This window comes from Mus pahari, chromosome 5, assembly GCF_900095145.1.
Source record: "Mus pahari chromosome 5, PAHARI_EIJ_v1.1, whole genome shotgun sequence".
Taxonomy (NCBI): domain Eukaryota; kingdom Metazoa; phylum Chordata; class Mammalia; order Rodentia; family Muridae; genus Mus; species Mus pahari.
The window spans coordinates 131,573,857-131,593,489 of NC_034594.1; the positions used below are offsets into that span (position 1 = coordinate 131,573,857).

The window sequence follows — 19,633 nt, forward strand, 5'->3', positions numbered from 1 at the left end:
CTGTATTCTGTTATCCCATATAGTCCATAAGGCAGGAATCAGCAGCAGACATTTATAAAGTCTCCAAGAATGCATTATGTCTATGCAAAAGAATGAGCCATCTCTGTCCTCGGGACACAGATGCATCACTTGCTCTTCATGGGCATTTGCATGTGTGAAAGCTTGTTTCAAGCTAAAGCACACAAGGCTGTACGTTTAGAGTTGATCAGTTTACAGCCCCTTCCTGTGATGTGTCTAAATCTTTCACTCTGTACTTTGAAGTTATTACATTCCACTTCTTCAACGTACTCAGTATAAGCTCTCTCACTGGTGTTGGTTCTGGACCACTAGGAAGTTTTTCCTCAGTCATCATCCATCACACAGGAGATGCTTCCTACCTGGTCTTGGCATCATGCCCTGCTCTAAAGTTTTCACATCTCTGAAGAGCCCTGGTCTGTCAGTTCTTCCTACCACTTCTACCAGACTCGGTACCAATTAAGATGATACTATAAGCCACAGACATCTAGTGGGCAGAACTGAAATCGAAGCTTTTTTTTTATTAGCAGGGACATTGAGCACTCTGACTCCACAGATTCCAGTCAGGGATGGTCCATGGCTAAGTTAATTTCCTGATGCCTCTCATTACCTTGCATGTAGTTCTTGGCTATGTACATACACATCATCTTAACCAAGAGGGACATAGTAGCAGAATGTTATTGGGTGACACCACAATGATAAAAATCATTTAGGGAAGAGAGATCTAGATTAATTTTCTTTATCTACTGTTTTTGAAGAGAAAGCAAGCTGAAAGAGCAAGCAAGTGAGATTTTATTGGAAAGTGCAATGACAGCTCCCTGCAGCAGGAATGGGATCCTCAAAACGGGTTGCCTACCTAGCTCTGCTTTAATTTTAAAACCACGGATATTTTAGTATTGGACAACTTTGAACAACATTTTCCTAGCTAATCTTATTGGCATGCTATGGGCCCAGTGTTTTTAAAGACATCTGACTGTAATGGAACACTTTCTCATTACAATCCACTAATGGATTGTCATTCTTCTTGTGGCATAAATATTTAATAGGACTACTGGGACTTAAGTGGGTGACCCTTTCTACTTCTTGCTTGCCTACTTGCCAACTCTCCACTACCCCATCAATCTATTCCTTCTGTTCCTATTGCTCTTCTCGATTTCTTTTATGCAGGTCTCACTTCTATCATAGGGTCATTGCATGTATTAGGCCCTATTACTTCAAATGCCCTGTACCCTTCCAAATGATTAACTCATCTCAGCATGAAAATTCCGCTCAAGTGTCCCTTCCTCATAGCAGAAGAGGGCAAGAAACATTGTTGGGTGTCTTCACAGTACTGTTTCTGACTTTAGAATATTTTTTTCCAGTTTTTAGAATAATCTGTTCAATCTTCAGACACAATTAACCAGCAGGTGTCAAGTCTCTTTTACTGCACTGTATGTCCCTAGTATGGAGAAGGCTATATAATTGACTGACAGGCTACGTAAGAACATTGGCTTTGGAGACAACGGCCTAAGTTTGGAGCCCCGACTCACCATCTACTTACTTGATCTTGAGCAGGTCACTTTACCCCATGCCTCAGTTCATTTATATGTGGAATGTGATAACAAGGAAATAGTACCCCATTTCCCAATTTGAAGGGTCTGGAGAGAATCGAATAAGGCAATTAACTTAAAATAGTAAAAAACAACCAATGATTAGTACATAGTAAATCATCAGCAAATATTAGGAACCATAGCTATTTGTTGCCAATCATAAAGCCTGCCTTCTGATAAAAACTCAATATTTTATGTGTGAAGCATAATAAGGGCACAGTACTGCCCTTATTTTACATGTGAGAACATTGAAATTCAGAGTAAAGTAAATAAGGTGCCCGAGGTTACAAAGAACCTAATGGAAACCACACTTAGCGTCCATATCTGACCACAATGCCCATTTATTTTTATAATGGTACTAGGACAAATTGATGGAGAAATTAGGTGAAAGACTCGATAGAATACTGTCTCTGCAAACTTGTGAAGAAAAGAGCAGCTGTAGAAAGCGATGGCAAGAGTCCTCCCTTTCAGGGCTCCTTCCTGTGGGATAAGAACAGAAACCCGCATATATAAGGCAGCTGTGCTTCTCCCTAGCGGGAGAGGAACAGCTTCACAGGATCTGAGCCATGAAAGTCTCCCAAGCCCCATTAAGATGAAGGTCTGGGTCACACACCTCTAGATGAGAGTCTGTCTCGGGGGATCCATAGCACCACCAGTCACAGTTTCTGAAGGTGTCCTTCTGTTTAATGTTGACTGGAATCTGAGGAGAGGCCATAGCTACCATGGAGCTTGTGGCTGAGCAGAAACAGCAGGGAGGAGATTAGCAGGAGAAACAATGCAGCATGTAGCTCACTGCAGGACTCATGGTACTGGTTCAGAGCAGCTCTGTTTCTAGAGGGCTCCTGTCTGTCAGTTCTGGTCCAGGATGTTTGAATGGGTTCTCTACCTGCCTTTGCTTCTAGACAAGGAACTGGGGGCACACGAAGATAATACTGAGAGAATAAAATGACACCCCCCAGGTCCTGTTATCCTTCAGCCAGGAAGGCATCCTACACAGATGAAGTCTGGAAACTAATGAGTTAGACTAATGGAGGGTATCCTTACAAATTAATACAGTTCTACCAAAGAAAAACCCCATATGCTTTGTCTGCCTCAAACCCAGATGGTGATCATAAATATAACTCACTTGGGTCTCAGCTTAATCTAAGGACAAAGAGGAATTTGACCTGGCCTGTGCTGTCAGTTCCCAGACACTATTCCTCAAAGCTAGCGGGATACTTTCTAAGAATTTTAATATGTCATAACACTCAAGCCACTGCGTAAGTATGTTTCTACTGCTTTGTTCCTGAAACCAGACTTCTGGAACCGCAGCAAGCAAGTATTTGTAATAAGACAAACGTTGTCTAGTGCGAAGTTTGAATTGTGACATTCGGAAAGTTCCCCATAGAATCTCACCAAAGGATGGCTGATTCTTATTCTTCACTCCCTCAGTATCTTCCTTCCTTTTACTAATGCCACACAACTGTATCTATTCCATTATTTGAATCTCCCATGGATGTGTTTTGACTCCTGGCACTAGTCACTGAACAGATGTGTATCAGATCCTAGTATTGAATTCAGAATCAATTTTCAAGAATCTTATAATCAATTTCATGGACTTATTAATCCATTCAATAGATATTTAGTCCTTAGTGAATATCTGTTTTAGGCACCAGGAGCAAAAATACCATACCTGTATAACTAAATCAGCAGAGGCAATAGGTAACAGCAACAAAATAATAAAATATATTATTTCAAATGATGATGCCTATCATGGAGATAATAAATGCAGCATGGTAGAGGAAGGACAGAAGCTAGAGTTAGGGAAATTACGTGCGAGAGGAAGCCACGCTAATGTCTTTGCAAAGATCATTTCAGAACGTATCAGAATTAGACTACAGGATGTTTGAAAAAGGCAAAGAAGACCTGTGATTCTTGGCTCACGTTTGTGGGGAAAAGGAGAGGGCACTGATGGGTAGGAGTTCCTAGGGGCTCTGGACAGATTTAGTAGGGCCTAGTCATTGATAGGAAGGAACTACAACTGGGATAGTGATGGAATGCCATGGAAGACTTGGGACAAGAGAGTGACATATTAGGCTTTATGTTTAGAAGGTCATTCCCACTGCTGTGGTGAGAACAGACCCAGAAGAATATTCTAAAGTGGAAGAAGAAGGCTTTGGTAACTGATAGCAGACAAGCTACTGTCCATACCAGGAAAACCATCAGACAGCAGCTAGGAGGTGATCTGACCCTCAGTTTACCAGTGAAGAACCAAAAGGCTTTATTGTCCAGTAGGCTTGGTGTGGAGCACGGGAGAAGAAAGAGTCGTGCCAGTCTCATCTGCAAGAATGGTGTGTGATTTCACCCTGGAAGAGTCCAGGAGGATGAGCGTGCAGAGAGATGGTAGAACAGGGATTAAAAGAAGAAGAAAACTAACGCCAAGTGGTATAGATCTCATGTAAAGGAGGACATATATTGAGGGGGCAACTGGAGTAAATGGAGGAGTTAACACTAAGTTGTTTTTGTTTTTGTTTTTTTTTTGTATTTTTGGGTTACCACTGAGGGATAAGTTAAGTAGCAATAAGAAACACAGACTTTTTTTTTTTTTTTTTTTTTTTAAAAAAAAGGTTGTGTTAATAATATGTGGCTTTAAGATTTGCTATTTCAAAGGTGGAGCCGTTCTCAGAGACGATGACTGGGAACTGAGTATCTTAAAGGGTCCTCTTCCACAAGGGACAATCCTGCCCGCCATGGAAGTGACATAGAGGTGAACCAGAGTAAGATTCCTTAGTGGATGTAAGAGAGTGGTCAGGCATTGCGAAAGAGGAAATATAAACCAGGGGCATTTTAAAAATGAAGCCATCTTATCAAGGAGAAGGAATTGCTTGAAGTTGGCTGGGAGGAGCTAAGAAACATTTTCTTCAAGGACATGGGAGAAGGACCCACAAGTCCCAGAGATGGCTTCAGAAAACACAAAGATAAGGATGGAGGAAGAGTATATGCTGAAGATACTCGAGTCAGGGAAAAAGGAGAGAGAGAGAGAGAGAGAGAGAGAGAGAGAGAGAGAGAGAGAGAGAGAGAGCTGTTGCCTAGTGATAACTCTGGTCCCAGAAGAAAAGTACTGAGAGGTTTGAGAAAATGGACTCGTGTACAGCAGTGGTCTTCCAAATGTGGTACTTAGAACTACAGCATCTGCATTGCCCCGCAGCTTGTCAGAAATGGATGTTCTCAGACTCTAGATTAGACACTCCAGTGGGAAACAGCAGCCCTGTATGTGATGCTGGTGTTGCTCATGTGAGAAATCACTGCTATGATACACACAGGGCAGCTCGAAAGGGAGACATATCCAGAGGTGGAGAGAAAAGGGGACCTTGCGACATGGGTAGTGCTAAAAAGAATAAAGATACCAGGCCTGCTGAAGTGGTTTACCTTGTGTTTCCGTGAGGAATTAGATCCTTCGTTATTTCAGTGTGGGGCTGTGCTTGAAGGTGGGTCCCGAGAACTACCAAATGATGAGTCCAGGTCTCTTACCTGGGGACCTTTTCTATGATGCCAAGGGAAGCTACAGATGTTTCCAACTGTTCTGATTCAGATTTAAAAGAGCCTCTATCACTAGGGGGATGAGGAAATCTAGCCTGTCTCTTAGCTTCCTGCCTCATTTCAATCAGACTGTTTTCTGAGTCTCCAGGGTGTCTGTGTTTCGTGTTCTCTCTCTTGGTATCAAGGAAAAAAAAGGTCTATCAAGGAACTGACAGTAAAACAAACTTACTATCTTCTCCCTCCTTCTCTCTCAGTCACCTGTTTTTATATGCACCAGCCCATTTGGTGCTCACCATTATCTGAAAGCCTTGGTGCTGGAACTTCCTGTCTCTTCAAAAGATATTCCACAGCCCATGTCCACCCCTCCTCTGTACCTAACCCCAGTACCCATCTTGTCACTGCCATCTGGTGCAGATACCCTATGTATAAGAGCAAAGTTCTCTCTCGCCAGGCGTCCTCATAGGAGTGACATCGTCTTTAAACCCCGCGTGGCAATCCCTGACGCACCGCCGTGATGCCCAGGGAAGACAGGGCAACCTGGAAGTCCAACTACTTCCTCAAGATCATCCAACTTTTGGATGACTACCCAAAATGCTTCATTGTGGACGCAGACAATGTGGGCTCCAAGCAGATGCAGCAGATCCGCATGTCCCTCCGAGGGAAGGCCGTGGTGCTGATGGGCAAAAACACCATGATGCGCAAGGCCATCAGGGGCCACCTGGAGAATAACCCAGCTCTGGAGAAACTGCTGCCTCACATCCGGGGGAATGTGGGTTTCGTGTTNACCAAGGAGGACCTCACTGAGATTCGGGATATGCTGCTGGCCAATAAGGTTCCAGCTGCTGCTCGCGCTGGTGCCATTGCCCCGTGTGAGGTCACTGTCCCAGCTCAGAACACTGGTCTGGGGCCCGAGAAGACCTCCTTCTTCCAGGCTTTGGGCATCACCACCAAAATCTCCAGAGGCACCATTGAAATTCTGAGTGATGTGCAGCTGATAAAGACTGGAGACAAGGTGGGAGCCAGCGAGGCCACACTGCTGAACATGCTGAACATCTCCCCCTTCTCCTTCGGGCTGATCATCCAGCAGGTGTTTGACAATGGCAGCATTTATAACCCAGAAGTGCTGGACATCANAGAGCAGGCCCTGCACTCCCGCTTCCTGGAGGGTGTCCGCAATGTGGCCAGCGTGTGTCTGCAGATNGGNTACCCGACTGTAGCCTCCGTGCCGCACTCCATCATCAATGGGTACAAGCGTGTCCTGGCTTTGTCTGTGGAGACTGAGTACACCTTCCCACTTGCTGAAAAGGTCAAGGCCTTCCTGGCTGATCCATCTGCATTTGCGGCTGCTGCCCCTGCAGCTGCTGCCACCACTGCTGCCCCTGCGGCTGCTGCAGCCCCTGCCAAGGCTGAAGCAAAGGAAGAGTCGGAGGAATCAGATGAGGATATGGGATTCGGTCTCTTCGACTAATCCCCTCAACGCAACCAAGTCAGCCTGCTTAATTTGAGAAAGATGGAAATAAAGGCTTACTTCTCTTAAAAAAAAAAAAAAAAAAGAGCAAAGTTCTTCTCAATACTTCTATCTTCACCATTCAAATGTGTTTCCTTGCCTTCTAACACATTACATTTCCCTTATTTAAAATGTTTGACCACTCACTGACTGTCTCCCATCACTATACAACAAATACAGAGTGAGGACTTTTGTTCATTTCTCTCAGTGATGTGGCTCCCAAGGATAGGAACATTTCAGGAGGCAGTGAGCATTCAATAATAGTTGTATTACATCAATGAATAAGTATAAACTTACTGTGGCCAACATTGTACTAATATAAAGTATTGCACTGAGTAAAACTTTCTTCTACTAATAATCTTGGGAAGTGTATATTACTAACCATTATTAGATAGACAGGAAAACCAAGACACAAAGAAGCGAAGTAATGTGTCCAAGGTCAATACACAGGAGCCTGAGTCTATTTGAAACTCTGCTGCCTGCTCTTAGCCGTACCTTTGAGTCCATCGGCTTCAGGCCAGCCCTGTTAATTTATCCCATTGTTAGAGAGATCTCTGATGTCTAGTAACTCAGCCTCCCTTTTTTGCAAGGAGGCTTTGTTAATAGACTTCCTGCTATCTTTTCTCTGGCACTTAGCTTGTTCCTAACTTGTATATATTAAAGAGGGGGAGGACCTGAATTTATCATCGATACCTGGAGACTTCAGCGAAGCTCAAAGCCAAGTAAAATAATCATTTAAAACTACCTGCATTTTTGAGTTGGTGAATTCTTGCAATGCTCTAAAAGCTAATGATGTAAAAAGTCTCAGTTCTCTCAGTGGAGACAGGAAGAGCCAGATGGGGTCATGCTCTGGGAGCTGATGCAGTTTTGTTTCTTTTCTTTCCTTTTCTTTTCCCTTTTTTCTTTTCTTTACTAAGTATAAGATCCTGTTTACTGATAGGCTTATAATCTTACCCTTAAGTTAGGTCACCTTGGTTTTAGATGATGTGTGGTGGAACAGGATGCAGCGATTAGCTGGTTAGCTAAAAGTGATGGTCATGTTAGTGAGGTGTGCACCAAGAATCACCTCCTCTGCCATGGCTGCTTCTCAACAGAGACCACTGCAAGTAGAACCTGAAGTCTGACACGTTGTCTCCCATTACAAGACACTTTGTTTGGCATCTATGAATTAGTTGGGGAGAAATTCTAAACCACTCTAAGTGCAGTCTGAACACCACTGATTTCCCTTCCCTGGCTGGTCTTGTCTCAGCTAAATATCCTCTGCCTTCCAAATCAAGAGAAATGAGTCCTTAGAATTGGCCTTCTGTTTCCTTCTGTCTTAGCTCCAGAAAGGACAGGCCCCTAGCACACTTACAAGCACACCCCACCCTGGTGTGCTTTATTGAAAATAGTAATAGATACTAATGCACATGCCAGCAAGATTCTGCTGAAGGGACCCTGATATAGCAGTCTCTTGTGAGGCTATGCCAGTGCCTGGCAAACACAGAAGTAGATGCTCACAGTCAGCTATTGGATGGAACACAGGGCCCCCAGTGGAGAAGCTAGAGAAAGTACCCAAGGTGTTGTAGGGGGCTGCAACCCTGTAGGTGGAACAACAATATGAACTAACCAGTACCCACTGAGCTCGAGTCTCTAGCTGCATATGTAGCTGAAGATGGCCTAATCGGTCATCATTGGGAAGAGAGGCCCCTTGGTCTTGTAAACTTTATATGACCCAGCACAGGGGAAGGCCAGGGCCAAGTAGTGGGAGTGGGTGGGTAGGGGAGCAGGGGTGGGGGTGGGGTTTAGGGAACTTTCGGGATAGCATTTGAAATGTAAATAAAGAAAATAATAATAAATAAAAAATAGTTATCCCAAGACTCTGCCTCTTATACCTTAACCTGATAACTGAACATTGACATAAAGTAGCAATGGCAAACAGCTTAGAACCTTCACCACAGTCCACACTAGCTAAGTGGCCTTCCATGGGTAACCTTGTTTTATCTCTTAATCTCATTTGTCAAGGAAGGATATGTATAAATCTGCACCGAGGGGTGTGAGGATATAAAGTTATTAGCCTGTTAAATAAATAAACCTTTAATAATTACTAGAGATACCATGGGACTTCAGTTTCTAGACTGTTTTCTTTATTCAAAAAAATCTCACTTTAGCAACCTGAAAATTTTAACAACCTAAAAGGATTTCTGAAGGAAAGTCATGTGTAATGTAGCTGAATATGTTGTCTGTAAATTTTGTTTCTAGTGTTAGTGTAAACCAGCCTGGAGGGAGATCACTTAGAAACCCTGCTACAAGGTGGAATCAAACTATATGCAAAGTTATGAGTTCTATTTGTTCAGCTAACAATTTCTGATCAGTTGTTTTATCTAACACAGTGAAGCTTCGTAGGATACCACGGAAGTAAGGTCTGTCTCTTGTCACCACAGCAATCAGTGTAATGTGGAGGCCAATACTGGGTAGAAATTTTATTCATTCTACCCAAGAAACCCTCGGGTAGATCTGTCATTTGCCAATATCCCTAAATTCACTTGGTATTAGTACAAGGGGCTCATGCTGTGGTTGACTCATGGGGTCAAGTGGGCTTACTTCTGACTTTCTTACACAAGAGCTCTGTTCCTTCACCTGCAGAATTAACACATCCAAGGGAAAGCAGTGTTCATCTACACACTGGACCCTAACTCCCAGATGTTTAAGAGAATGTGCAAAAGCATCTCTTCTCTGAGAGCTGTAATGAGAAAGCATGTAATGATAACTTTCCTCGAATTATGAAACAAAACAAAAAAAAAATGCAAGGCTATGCAAAACTGTCACTGCTTTACCAAGTCCCCAAACTTGGTCTTGTTCATGGAAACCTTTGAGGCAGAAACATCACGGATATAAATTAAACTGAACGATTACACATTTGGGATTGCACAGTGTTCTGGCTTCAGTTTCTGGATGTATAGGATTCCCATGCTTTTACATGGGGTCTACATGGTTATAGCAGCGTTCTGTGTTCCAAAGTCATTGCCTCTCCAGATCCTTCTCATGGATCAGAAGTATTACCTGGGGATACTTCATGTTATCTCTGCCACTTGTGGTCTTGGCTACCCTGATGCTTTTTAGAGGACCAGCTGGTACTCAGGTAAATGCTTCCAACACATATAAGCTTGTCAGTGTGTCATGGGAGCAAATATGGACCAGTCTTGTATGGAAGCAAACTTGGACCAATCTTTAGTGGGAGCTGAACATAAAGACTTTATTTCTTCCATTGCATGGCCTAGTAGTGATTCAGAAACTGCATACATCCTCTCCTGCAAAATATAGCATTCAGGTTCTCAAGAAGGTGTTCCAGCTTCCTAATATAATCCTTTATGTTTACGCTCATTTATTGCTTCATTGGCCTTCATCCCCAGCTCTATTTCACTGGGAATGCACTTTCCAATCAAGCATGAATATATGAGCTTTTGCCTCGGGTTATGTTTTTCAGCAAACCTTGGAAAGACCAAAAGTATTGCAGCTGAAATTGACCTTCGAGATGTATTAGTCAAAGGCATTTAATTTAATATAGAGAAAACTGAAACTCAGTGGCACAGCATTGGCATGACTTACACAAATCACTCTTACATTTCAGGGTCAGTGTTTAAAAATAACAACATGCACACATAAGTACATAAGTATATATTTTTCCTGGCACATGTAAATATGAATATATATGTGGATAGATTTCTGAAGGAAAGTCATGTGTAATGTAGCTGAATATGTTGTCTGTAAATTTTGTTTCTAGAGTTATTATAAACTAGCTTGGAGAAAAAATATATATATATACATATAATGGCTGAATGCTGTATAATGATAATTTGATTAGTAATGGAGTATATATCAATAATGCACCACATATACCACAGTGGTCTCGTAAGACTATATTGGAGCTACAGATTTCCTGTGCACAAGTAATGCTGAAGCAATCAGATGTAAGAGCAGACAGCATTCTCACAGGCTCATGAGTGTTAATGTAAACAAGTCTGCCATGTCACCACTCATATGACACAAACTATTGTGTGTATTGCTTAATGTTGCTCACGATAGCAAACAGCTATCATTGGTTTATGTATTGACTGTTCTACACATATCACTATTTCAGTCTGTACAATGCTTATAAAGTACCACCTTGTAAATAGTATACTGTTTCAAAGCAGCAGCAGTTTCAGACATCTCTGTCTATGTATCTCTTGATGGAATCCTTTCTCTTGTTCCTCTTTTAATCTTGTGTTCATCGTGATTCTAGGAACAGGTTATGCTTTGTGTATATCACATGTCGTATATGTTAGTAGACTGTACCATCTAGAGTTGTATGGGTGTGCTATATAGAACATCTGCACAGAGTCAAAGTCACCTAATTTCTCAAAGCACAACTAGACTTGCCTTCTCTTCCTTCCTCAGAAATAGCAGACAAGATCTACAATCTCTTCAATGGCTACACCAGTGGGAAGGAGCAACAGACTGCCTACAACACCCTTCTGGACCTGGGGTCGCCCACTTTACACCGAGTCCTCTACCACTATAACCAGCACTATGAGAGTTTTGGGGAATTCACCTGGCGGTGTGAAGATGAGTTAGGACCCAGGTACACAGTGCACTGTGCCACCTCTTTGAAACACTCCCAGGATTCTTGTATCTCTCATGTTGTTACAGTTTTTTCATGGAAGTTGCAGAGATTTTACTGACAGAATCTTAGATGCTCAAAGAGAATCCCAGACTGTGCAGAATCGTTTGGAGTAGGCTCTTTTTAAGCAGGGAACACATGCCCCTGAACTCTGAAATAAGCCTTTACTCCTGACATTAATCACTTGACACACAACTCCCAATGCTAAATTTGAAGAGAACAAATGTGAAGTCTTGTGAAGGGAATTAGGAGTTTTGTTAAAGAGGTTATCCTGAAACATCTAGTGCCCATGGATGTTACCTGTCTTACATGGACTTTTGCATGCTTTTTGAGACAGTGTCAGAGAAGATGGGGCCTCTATTAAGGTGGAATGTTATTCACTTACTTAACCTGGACCCAACCTTGTCAGTTCCTAGTACACAGTATACACTCAGTTTAGATTGTAGAGTCTAGATAGAGTATCTGGAAAGTAGGGAATGAGGGATGTGGAGAGATATTCCTTCCCAGTTATAACATTTGTTATGGCCACACACTACTATCTTGAGAAAGTAGGCTTCCCTAGAAATTCTGAAATTCTTAGACAGGATAAAGATTTGGGCTGCATGAAATTTAGCAAATTATTCAAGAACTTGTGAAAAAATGGAAGTAGAGAAAGGGCTATGAGAATGTTGAGAAAGAACATGGAAGAAAAAGAAAAAGACAAGAAAGGAGAAGAGGACGGGGGGATGGAAGAGGGAGGACAGATGGACAGGGAGAGGTGATGGATAAAGAAAAGGAGGATGGACAGGAAGGACATGGGAAGATAATGGGGGAATCAGTACTATAGGACCCTACACAACCCTACCCCGGTTCTTAAACAGTTCTTATACTTCTGTCAACAAAGGGAAGCACAGTTTCCCCCAAATGTCATCCCACCCCATTCATCGGACACCTGAGGACACTCACCTGAGTAGTTATAAATGATCACAGAAGCCCCATTGTTCAGGACATTTCCCCTGTATTTCCTTCTCCTGTGTGTGTGTGTGTGTGTGTGTGTGTGTGTGTGTGTGTGTATGATTAGAGGCCAGAGGACACCCTCCGGCATTATTCTGCCTGTCTCCACTTCTACAGATCTGGGACTGCAAGCATACCCTGCCCCACCGCGCTCTGCTCCACTGTACCCTGCCCCACTATGCTGGCCATTTCCTTGGTTGCTGAGAATTGCATTCACATCTCCACGCCAGGCACTATGCTGACTTAGCCATCTTTCCAAGCTCTACTTTATTATTTTTGAGAGAAGGAGAAAATTCAGGGTATTCTTCTTGGAATAAAATGATTATTTGGATAAAGTCAGGCAGGATCTTGCTACATTCTGTAAGGTTTACCTGTAACTTGTAAGGAATGATAGACTTTAAACAAACAAAGCCACTGCTGTGGATCTTAGGGAAATATGTAAGGGTCAGTTAATCTGTCTTAGTATTTTTAAGAAATAAATCCTTGCTTAGAGGGTAGATAAATATGAAGAAATGTCCTTTCTACTCTGTACCCTACCTCTATTCCTAGCCAAATTGTTGAACAGGCTTGGCATGCTCTTCTCCAGCCACCTTCTATTCTTCCACTCTTTCATTTCCCCTCTGTTCCTCCCTTCCCTTCTTTTATCTGCGATTTATTGAGTATACATGTACATTCATTATTAGGAAGCATAAATGCCACTAGCACTAGCATTGCATGTTTTATTGTTACTTCTAAGGGCATTTGGATCTTCAAAATTTTCTCTTTTGTGACTTGAGACTCAGAAGAAAAATTGGTTAATGCAGAAAGTGAGCGGGGAAGGAAATGGGGTGTCACAGTGAAGCAAAGTCCATGGTTGATTGGTGCTCCCCCCCCTCCATGATCTTTCTCCCCACTCCCACCCCCTGGCTCTCTCCCTACTAATACAGACCTTTCACAAACATACAGTAGAAAACATTGTGTTATTTCCTTAGTCCGTGGCAAACAAAATCTTGGTTTTTAATGTCATGGATCTCAGGGAGAGCCACAGGAAAGGAAATGTCCACCAGCTTGAGGGACATCAATTCACTGTGGCGTTAATTGCAAGAATGAATAAAAATGGGTCTGTGGCTACACACTTCCTGTTAGCAAACAGAAAGGATTCCCACAATTCTACTAAACCCAATTCCATTAAAACCTGTGGGGGCCTCCAGACTGAGCAGAGGTTGCAAACGCTCTTAGACCAGCAGTGTTGCCCCATTGCTCACAAAGAAGGCTGTTGACTCTGAGATGGTCAAGGGCAGACCTAAAGTAATTATTATTTAAAGAACAATAACTGGAGCAATGAAAACACCAACAAAGACTCCATAGCCTAATTCAATTCACTCTCTTGAAAGGCTACTGGGTTGTGCTCTGTCTGTTTCTGGAAGATGATGAGATGTCGCCCTCTTTCATTCTACTCCCCAGCCCCCACCCCTTTAGACTCCTGAGAAGGCTGGCTAATGGTAGCACACAATGGAAGGATTGAGAGGAAAGCGCTACCACAGTCCTTAGTGGTGATTCCTTTTGGAAAACCTGACTGACTAAACTGTAGAAGCTGATAGGGAAAGGACAGATGATCCTTCGGATAAGCCACTTAGTCAGCAGGTAGAGCGTTTGTGTAAGTTCCTCTATACTGCAGCCATTGGAAGAAACACAACTTTCGCTCCAGTGTTGTCATAGAACTCTCAGCCCCTTGACTTTGCTGCTTAAAGCTCAACATCTTTCCTTCGACATCAGCTTCACCCTTCTTTCTCCTGCCATTCTAGGAATCCAGAGGTATACCACACACACACACACACACACACACACACACACACACACACACACACACACACACACTGTCCCTCCTCACATACTCACTGCCCAGATGAAGAATTAAATGAATGTAGTTGTTCTTCTTTGAAATGTTTATTATAAATGGGTGCAGAAGAAAAAAAACCCCATCTATGTAAGGAAGTGTTGATTAAAGCAGAAGAGAGAAGTTCTTCACGGAAGCTTACCAGCTTAGAGTTAGTAAATATTACAAGGGATTCTACCCAGCAAGCTTTCTAGACTGCATCCTGAGCCCCACGTGAGCTTGCCGCAATAGAAGAATCATCCTCATGGCTCCAGAGAATTCTTCAATCCTTTGAAGAATTGAAAAGAAATACAACCAAGGGACAGAATCCCTTGTCCTAAGAGCTTAGAGAGGAAGTCAACGGGGTCTGAGAGCTGGCTTCCAGGGATCCTTTATCTCTGGCTCCAGGGTATAAGGACAGAGCAGTCAACCCTGTGCTATCCATTTCACCAGGCTGGGTGCCAGAGGCTCCCCATGCTAAGGAGTGTAACTCAGAGGCAACCTTTTCCTCCTCTCCTGCCCCCCCCCACCCCCGGGTTCCTCAATGGCTCAGATGCCCTCATAGCCACTCCCTTGCTTGCTTTTTCTGCTGGGGCTTAGTAGCAATGGCAGTGGCCTTGTGGCTTTATGAAGCAGGTGAGGAAGTGAAGCATGAGCTCCCCTGGAGGTTAATTAGGTGCTGTGTGCATCTGGGAGTCTGCTCTGTTGAAAATATGCTCCTGTGTCAATGTGAGCCAGAGCCCTATTGTTCCCAGATTTGTTGTAATAGAATTACCTCAGCACAGACAAAATTGGTTCTATCAGATAACCCCTTTCCTTTCATGCTATTGACTGTTTTTTTTTTTTTTTTATCAATTCAAATACAGTCTTCAAAAGAGAATACTCAGGCAAGCATATTACATGTCATTTAATGATGATAAATTACTGACTTTATAGAACAGTGATTTGATTTTTTTCAAAACCACAGATTCCATGATTTTAAAAGGTATATATTCCCACACAAACACTAGTTACTCATGGTCTCATTTTTACCTTTTCTTTGACTGCATTTGTTACTTTTATTTCTATTTTGTGCATGTACCACTTTGAATACCCATTCATTCATTCATTCATTCATTCATTGGACAGACACACATGAAGGATAAGCTGTGTTAAGTGGAAAACATAGAATGGTCAACTCTACCTTCTTAAAAGCTGGAGTCTTGCTCTGATAGTAGCCTTCTAGCCTTCTCTTTTTTGTTTGTTTGTTTTCTGACAGAAGAATCCTTTTCTCTTTGATTCCTAGGAAAGCGGGCCTCATCCTTTCCCAGCTTGGAGATCTGAGCAGCTGGTGCAATGGACTCCTCCAGGAGCCCAAGATAAGCTTGAGGCGTGGTTCTCTCAAGTACCTGGGCTGCCGCTACAGTGAGATCAAACCCTATGGACTGGACTGGTCAGAGCTCAGTCGGGACCTCAGGAAGACATGTGAGGAACAGACCTTGAGTGTCCCCTACAATGACTACGGGGACAGCAAAGACATCTAGCATCACGGGACCAGGAATAACTGCCAAAATAAAGCAGGGGAGAAGAGGGGAACATCTGGGTTGGTTTGTGGATTTTTAGACATTTTCAAATGGAACATCCAAAGCTCTACAAGTCCCTTCTAAACCAGGAAGAGGGTAGACCTTTGCTCCCTGCAAGATTTGTCCAGTGTGATATTCTCCACCTGCATGACCAGTCAACCCACCAGCCAGTAGCTTCATGCAGCACTTTTTTTTTTCCCTTAGAAATTACCTTGAAACTCACTTTGGTATTCATTGGTTTTGTTCACTTTTTGCCTTCAGTCAACCTGTCAGGATTCTCAAGAGCACTATCCTGCATCCTACAGCAGGTCTAAGGTGGAGGCCCTTCTGCATAACGGGTTCCCAAGTCTATGACACCTGGGGACAGAAGTGAGGGCATAAAGCTTCAGCTGCCTCATGCCCTTGCTCAGGTATTTCTTAGGAAGCATCAGAATGTTGGGAGCCAAGGCATGTACTGAAGAAGATAATAGATGACCCATGCCTGTTTCTCATGGGTTTCCCCCTAGACTCTCTCCTGTTGCTAATTCCACTCCTCAGAGGTAAACCTAAGTTCTGTTAAAGGTTCGTTGGACATAACAGAGATTTAGGTCTCTCTTCCCCCATTTTAAACCAGGACTACAAGTTCTCATTGATTTCTGTCCTTTCTTCTAAACAACCTGATCTTTGAGAGGCAGTGAGATATCATCTGTTAAATATGGCTCCAGAGAGGGCTAGTTGCAAGACTATTTAGTAGCCACCACTGCAGGAAATAAGTGGAGTTTATTTAAAAACTGTTGTATGTGTCTAGAGTACCATCAGAGCTCTAAGAGCCTTGATTCTGCTTGGCCCCAGGCCTCTTTCCCTGGGCAGAAAGGACTTGGCTGTTGTTTCCTTTAGTCCAGGAATGAGATTATTTCTTGTCAGTGTTTTAGTGAACTAAAGCTCTTATCAATCTGAAAAGTACTTCTGTCCACATTGCTCTAACTAAATTTTCTTAATTGTATTGTAAATTTTGACAGTCTATTCACTGATGAAAATCGTCAGTACTCTGTCTTTGTCACTGTCTGCCCACCCAACTCTGCCAGTTACTGAAGGGCAGCAGAGCCTCTGGAGATACCTGAACATCTGATGATCACACATAAAGACTGAGGCTCCATTTGCACACACTGCCCAAGGACAATGATATGATGAACTAGCTAATAGGAAGCCTAGCTTTTTAGAAACAACCTCATGGGACCAGATTGACTAACAATGACCCAATGTACATTCAGCCAGCTTGCCTTGACAGGAATTCTTCATGTGGAAATACATGACATGGGTCTGGAAGGCTCTATAACTCAGCCACTGAGCCTTACTCATACTTTCCAATTAGGAATAATGACAGATGACATCTGATGTGTGATGTGTGCTACTATAAATAACAGGAATCTCACAGCATCCCTAAAGAAAGTTCTATTCTTATTGACTATTCTTTTTAGTGACGAGAAAAACAAGGCAGGGGGGTGACTCGCCATTCCCCAGGTCTGTCATACACTCACTATATACCCTGAGCTGCAGTGCCTCTAGAGCACAGGAGTTTAACTACTCTGTGTGGCCTAAGCATATGACTGTTGAAGCTCTAAGCTCTACTGGGAACCTGCCCAGAGAACTTCATCTTCCTAAGGGATCATGTACAAATATACAAGAAGTCAAAGCACACCCATAGCCTTTGGAGTCAGGGCACCTTTAGTATGCTCAACACTGTGGCACACTAGTTCCCCATGGATGAATAGGGAGAAGAATAAATTGCAGGCTGGTCTTATTTCTCTCTTTCCTTCTTTGCAGAGAAATAATGGAAAATTTGCCTTGTACCTTTTTGCCTCACAGATATCACCACTTTTAGAACAAAACACAGCTGAAACTTAGCTGGCTCACCTCTGGCCAGTGTAGGGGCTTCAGTAAAAGTGCATCCAAGGGCAGCTTGTTCACTATTGCCAGAGAAGAGGATGCTTTGGGACAGTGTGGCAGTGCATACAGCATCCCTTCACTGCCATTCTTTTTCCACTCTTCTATTCAGTCCTATGAAGAAAAGAGTGTCTTCTTTCTAACAGAATGATAGTGAGACTGTAGATGCCTTCCAGTCCTGTTGGAGACAGGAACTTATGGGCTCAGGAGGGAGGACAAGAGTGATATGATGATTACTACTGTTACCCACCCCATCTTTTATTCCAGACATACTCTTCTCCTCTCTTCTACCTTTATGCCCTATTCTCCAAAGATTTTCCACCTCTTACACACATCTTCTTTATCCTCCATCTTCCCCCTTCTTCCCATTGACTGCCTTATTCTTTCAGTGTGCTTGTGTGTTTTCTCTTCGGATTTGTGTGCGTCTATGCACACGCTCACTCCCAAGCACCACGTACATAACTCCTATTACTGTAGCAATGTTCTTTTGAGTTAAAAACTCCAACATGAATGGATTGGGGGTAGCCTGGAGATGACTCTACATGTTGTTGGAGGACTTTTACCCTCAGAGAGATGATATCACACCCTGCCAATAATTCTCAGTTCTCGCCTGGAGGAATTGTCTAGAAAGGCTAATGCAATGAAGCCAGTATTAAACCTCATTTCTAAGCTGCCAAACAGGTCTTAAGGGAGCCACTTCTGTGCACCTAACCACCTCCAGCTCTGTGTCCAGCTGAGATCTCTATTGTTTCCTCTTGAATGTCCATGAACCACTGTATAGCATCAGACCCTTAAATGAGTGTGCAATTGTTTCTCTTGAAGTTTGGTCCATTCGTTATTTTTAATTAACTGCACTTCTTGATATTCAAATGTTCTATTAAAAAATAATTGTAAAAAACACTCCACTACTGTAGAAGAAAGAGGTGGTACAATGTGACCAACTTCAACTACAACAGTGTTGTTTAAGAGATTTATTGTACGATTATGAGAAATGAAGTAATCGACTAAATAATAAACAAAGCTGTCAGTAAGTGTTGAGTGTGTGGATATTACCTTGTGTCTCCCCATAAACTGAGTGATCACAGTAACCCACGGGTGAATTAAAGTTTTAAATGTTACAATTTAGATTCCAAATACTTGGGCTTTGAAGCCATTATCTTAACTAGAAACAAAAATTGGCTTCCATGGCCAATTATAAACCTCCTTTTATGTGGGAGTGATTTTCATCTTCTGTGCTTTCCTCCAAGTAAGCAGTAAGTGGAATGTCTTTGTGGCATATCCACTGTATTCCAGACACAGAGAGATACAGCCTTGCCCTGTCAAAGCATGGCCTTCCACACTGAACATATCCCTATGAGGGGAAGGTAGACTGGCAAAGCATAGGATGGGAGAGGAGGTGCTGAAGTCTAAACTTTGTACATCTAAGAAAAGGTTGCAAAAAGGCTATCCCAAATACATCCTTATGCTTTGCAAAGACTGTTGAGATTAGCTGGATGTTATGGATCATCTCCTGGTGTATGAGCTCAAATTCTTAGTTTTTTTTTTTCCAGTCTATGGTATGACTTTAAAGGTTTCTTGTCTGCCAACAAAAAATATCCCCTTTCAATTCATCAATAATCAGAGGTTAAGAGACTGGGCTTAATAGAGCCACTGAAAAGCAATAACCGAAGTCTTAGGCTCTGTCCAGGCAGGGACGTTGAAGAGAAGACAGGTTGTGGTAGTGCTGTGTTTTGGCCACAGACTCTTCCACACACCTTCCATCTACAAGTGTGTTGTTGTACCTCTTCTTCCCTCAAGTCTGGACAGGTTAATGACTGTTTTGATTAATACTTTATGGTGGAAGTGACAGTTGGTGACATGTACATCAGAGTCATAAAAGGCTTTGAGATTTCAGCCTGATCCGGAGCTCTTGTGCTTGGGGTAGTCAGCCTTCACATGAGAAACCCAAGACTTAGAGATACAGCGATGCTTCAGCGGGGAAGAACACTTTCCCTTCTCTCCGAGAACCGGGGCTCAGTCTCCAGCACC

General features: G+C 42.8%; 2 protein-coding genes across 3 annotated transcripts in view; both read left to right on the forward strand.

The window, feature by feature from the left end:
- Astn1 (astrotactin 1) overlaps positions 1-18,636 on the forward strand; it is a 320,538-nt gene extending 301,902 nt beyond the window's left edge. For both annotated transcript variants that reach the window (XM_021198865.2, XM_021198866.2), the window contains exons 22-23: positions 11,050-11,233; positions 15,406-18,636. In XM_021198865.2, coding sequence (XP_021054524.1) covers positions 11,050-11,233; positions 15,406-15,643 — 422 coding nt within the window. In that variant the 3' untranslated portion in view covers positions 15,644-18,636. The remainder of the gene's footprint in view (positions 1-11,049; positions 11,234-15,405) is intronic.
- LOC110322262 (60S acidic ribosomal protein P0) lies at positions 5,570-6,655 on the forward strand. Its single transcript, XM_021198868.1, has one exon. The coding sequence runs from the start codon at positions 5,638-5,640 to the stop codon at positions 6,589-6,591; it is 954 nt and encodes a 317-aa protein (XP_021054527.1). The 5' UTR covers positions 5,570-5,637; the 3' UTR covers positions 6,592-6,655.
- Positions 18,637-19,633: the final 997 nt, after the last annotated feature.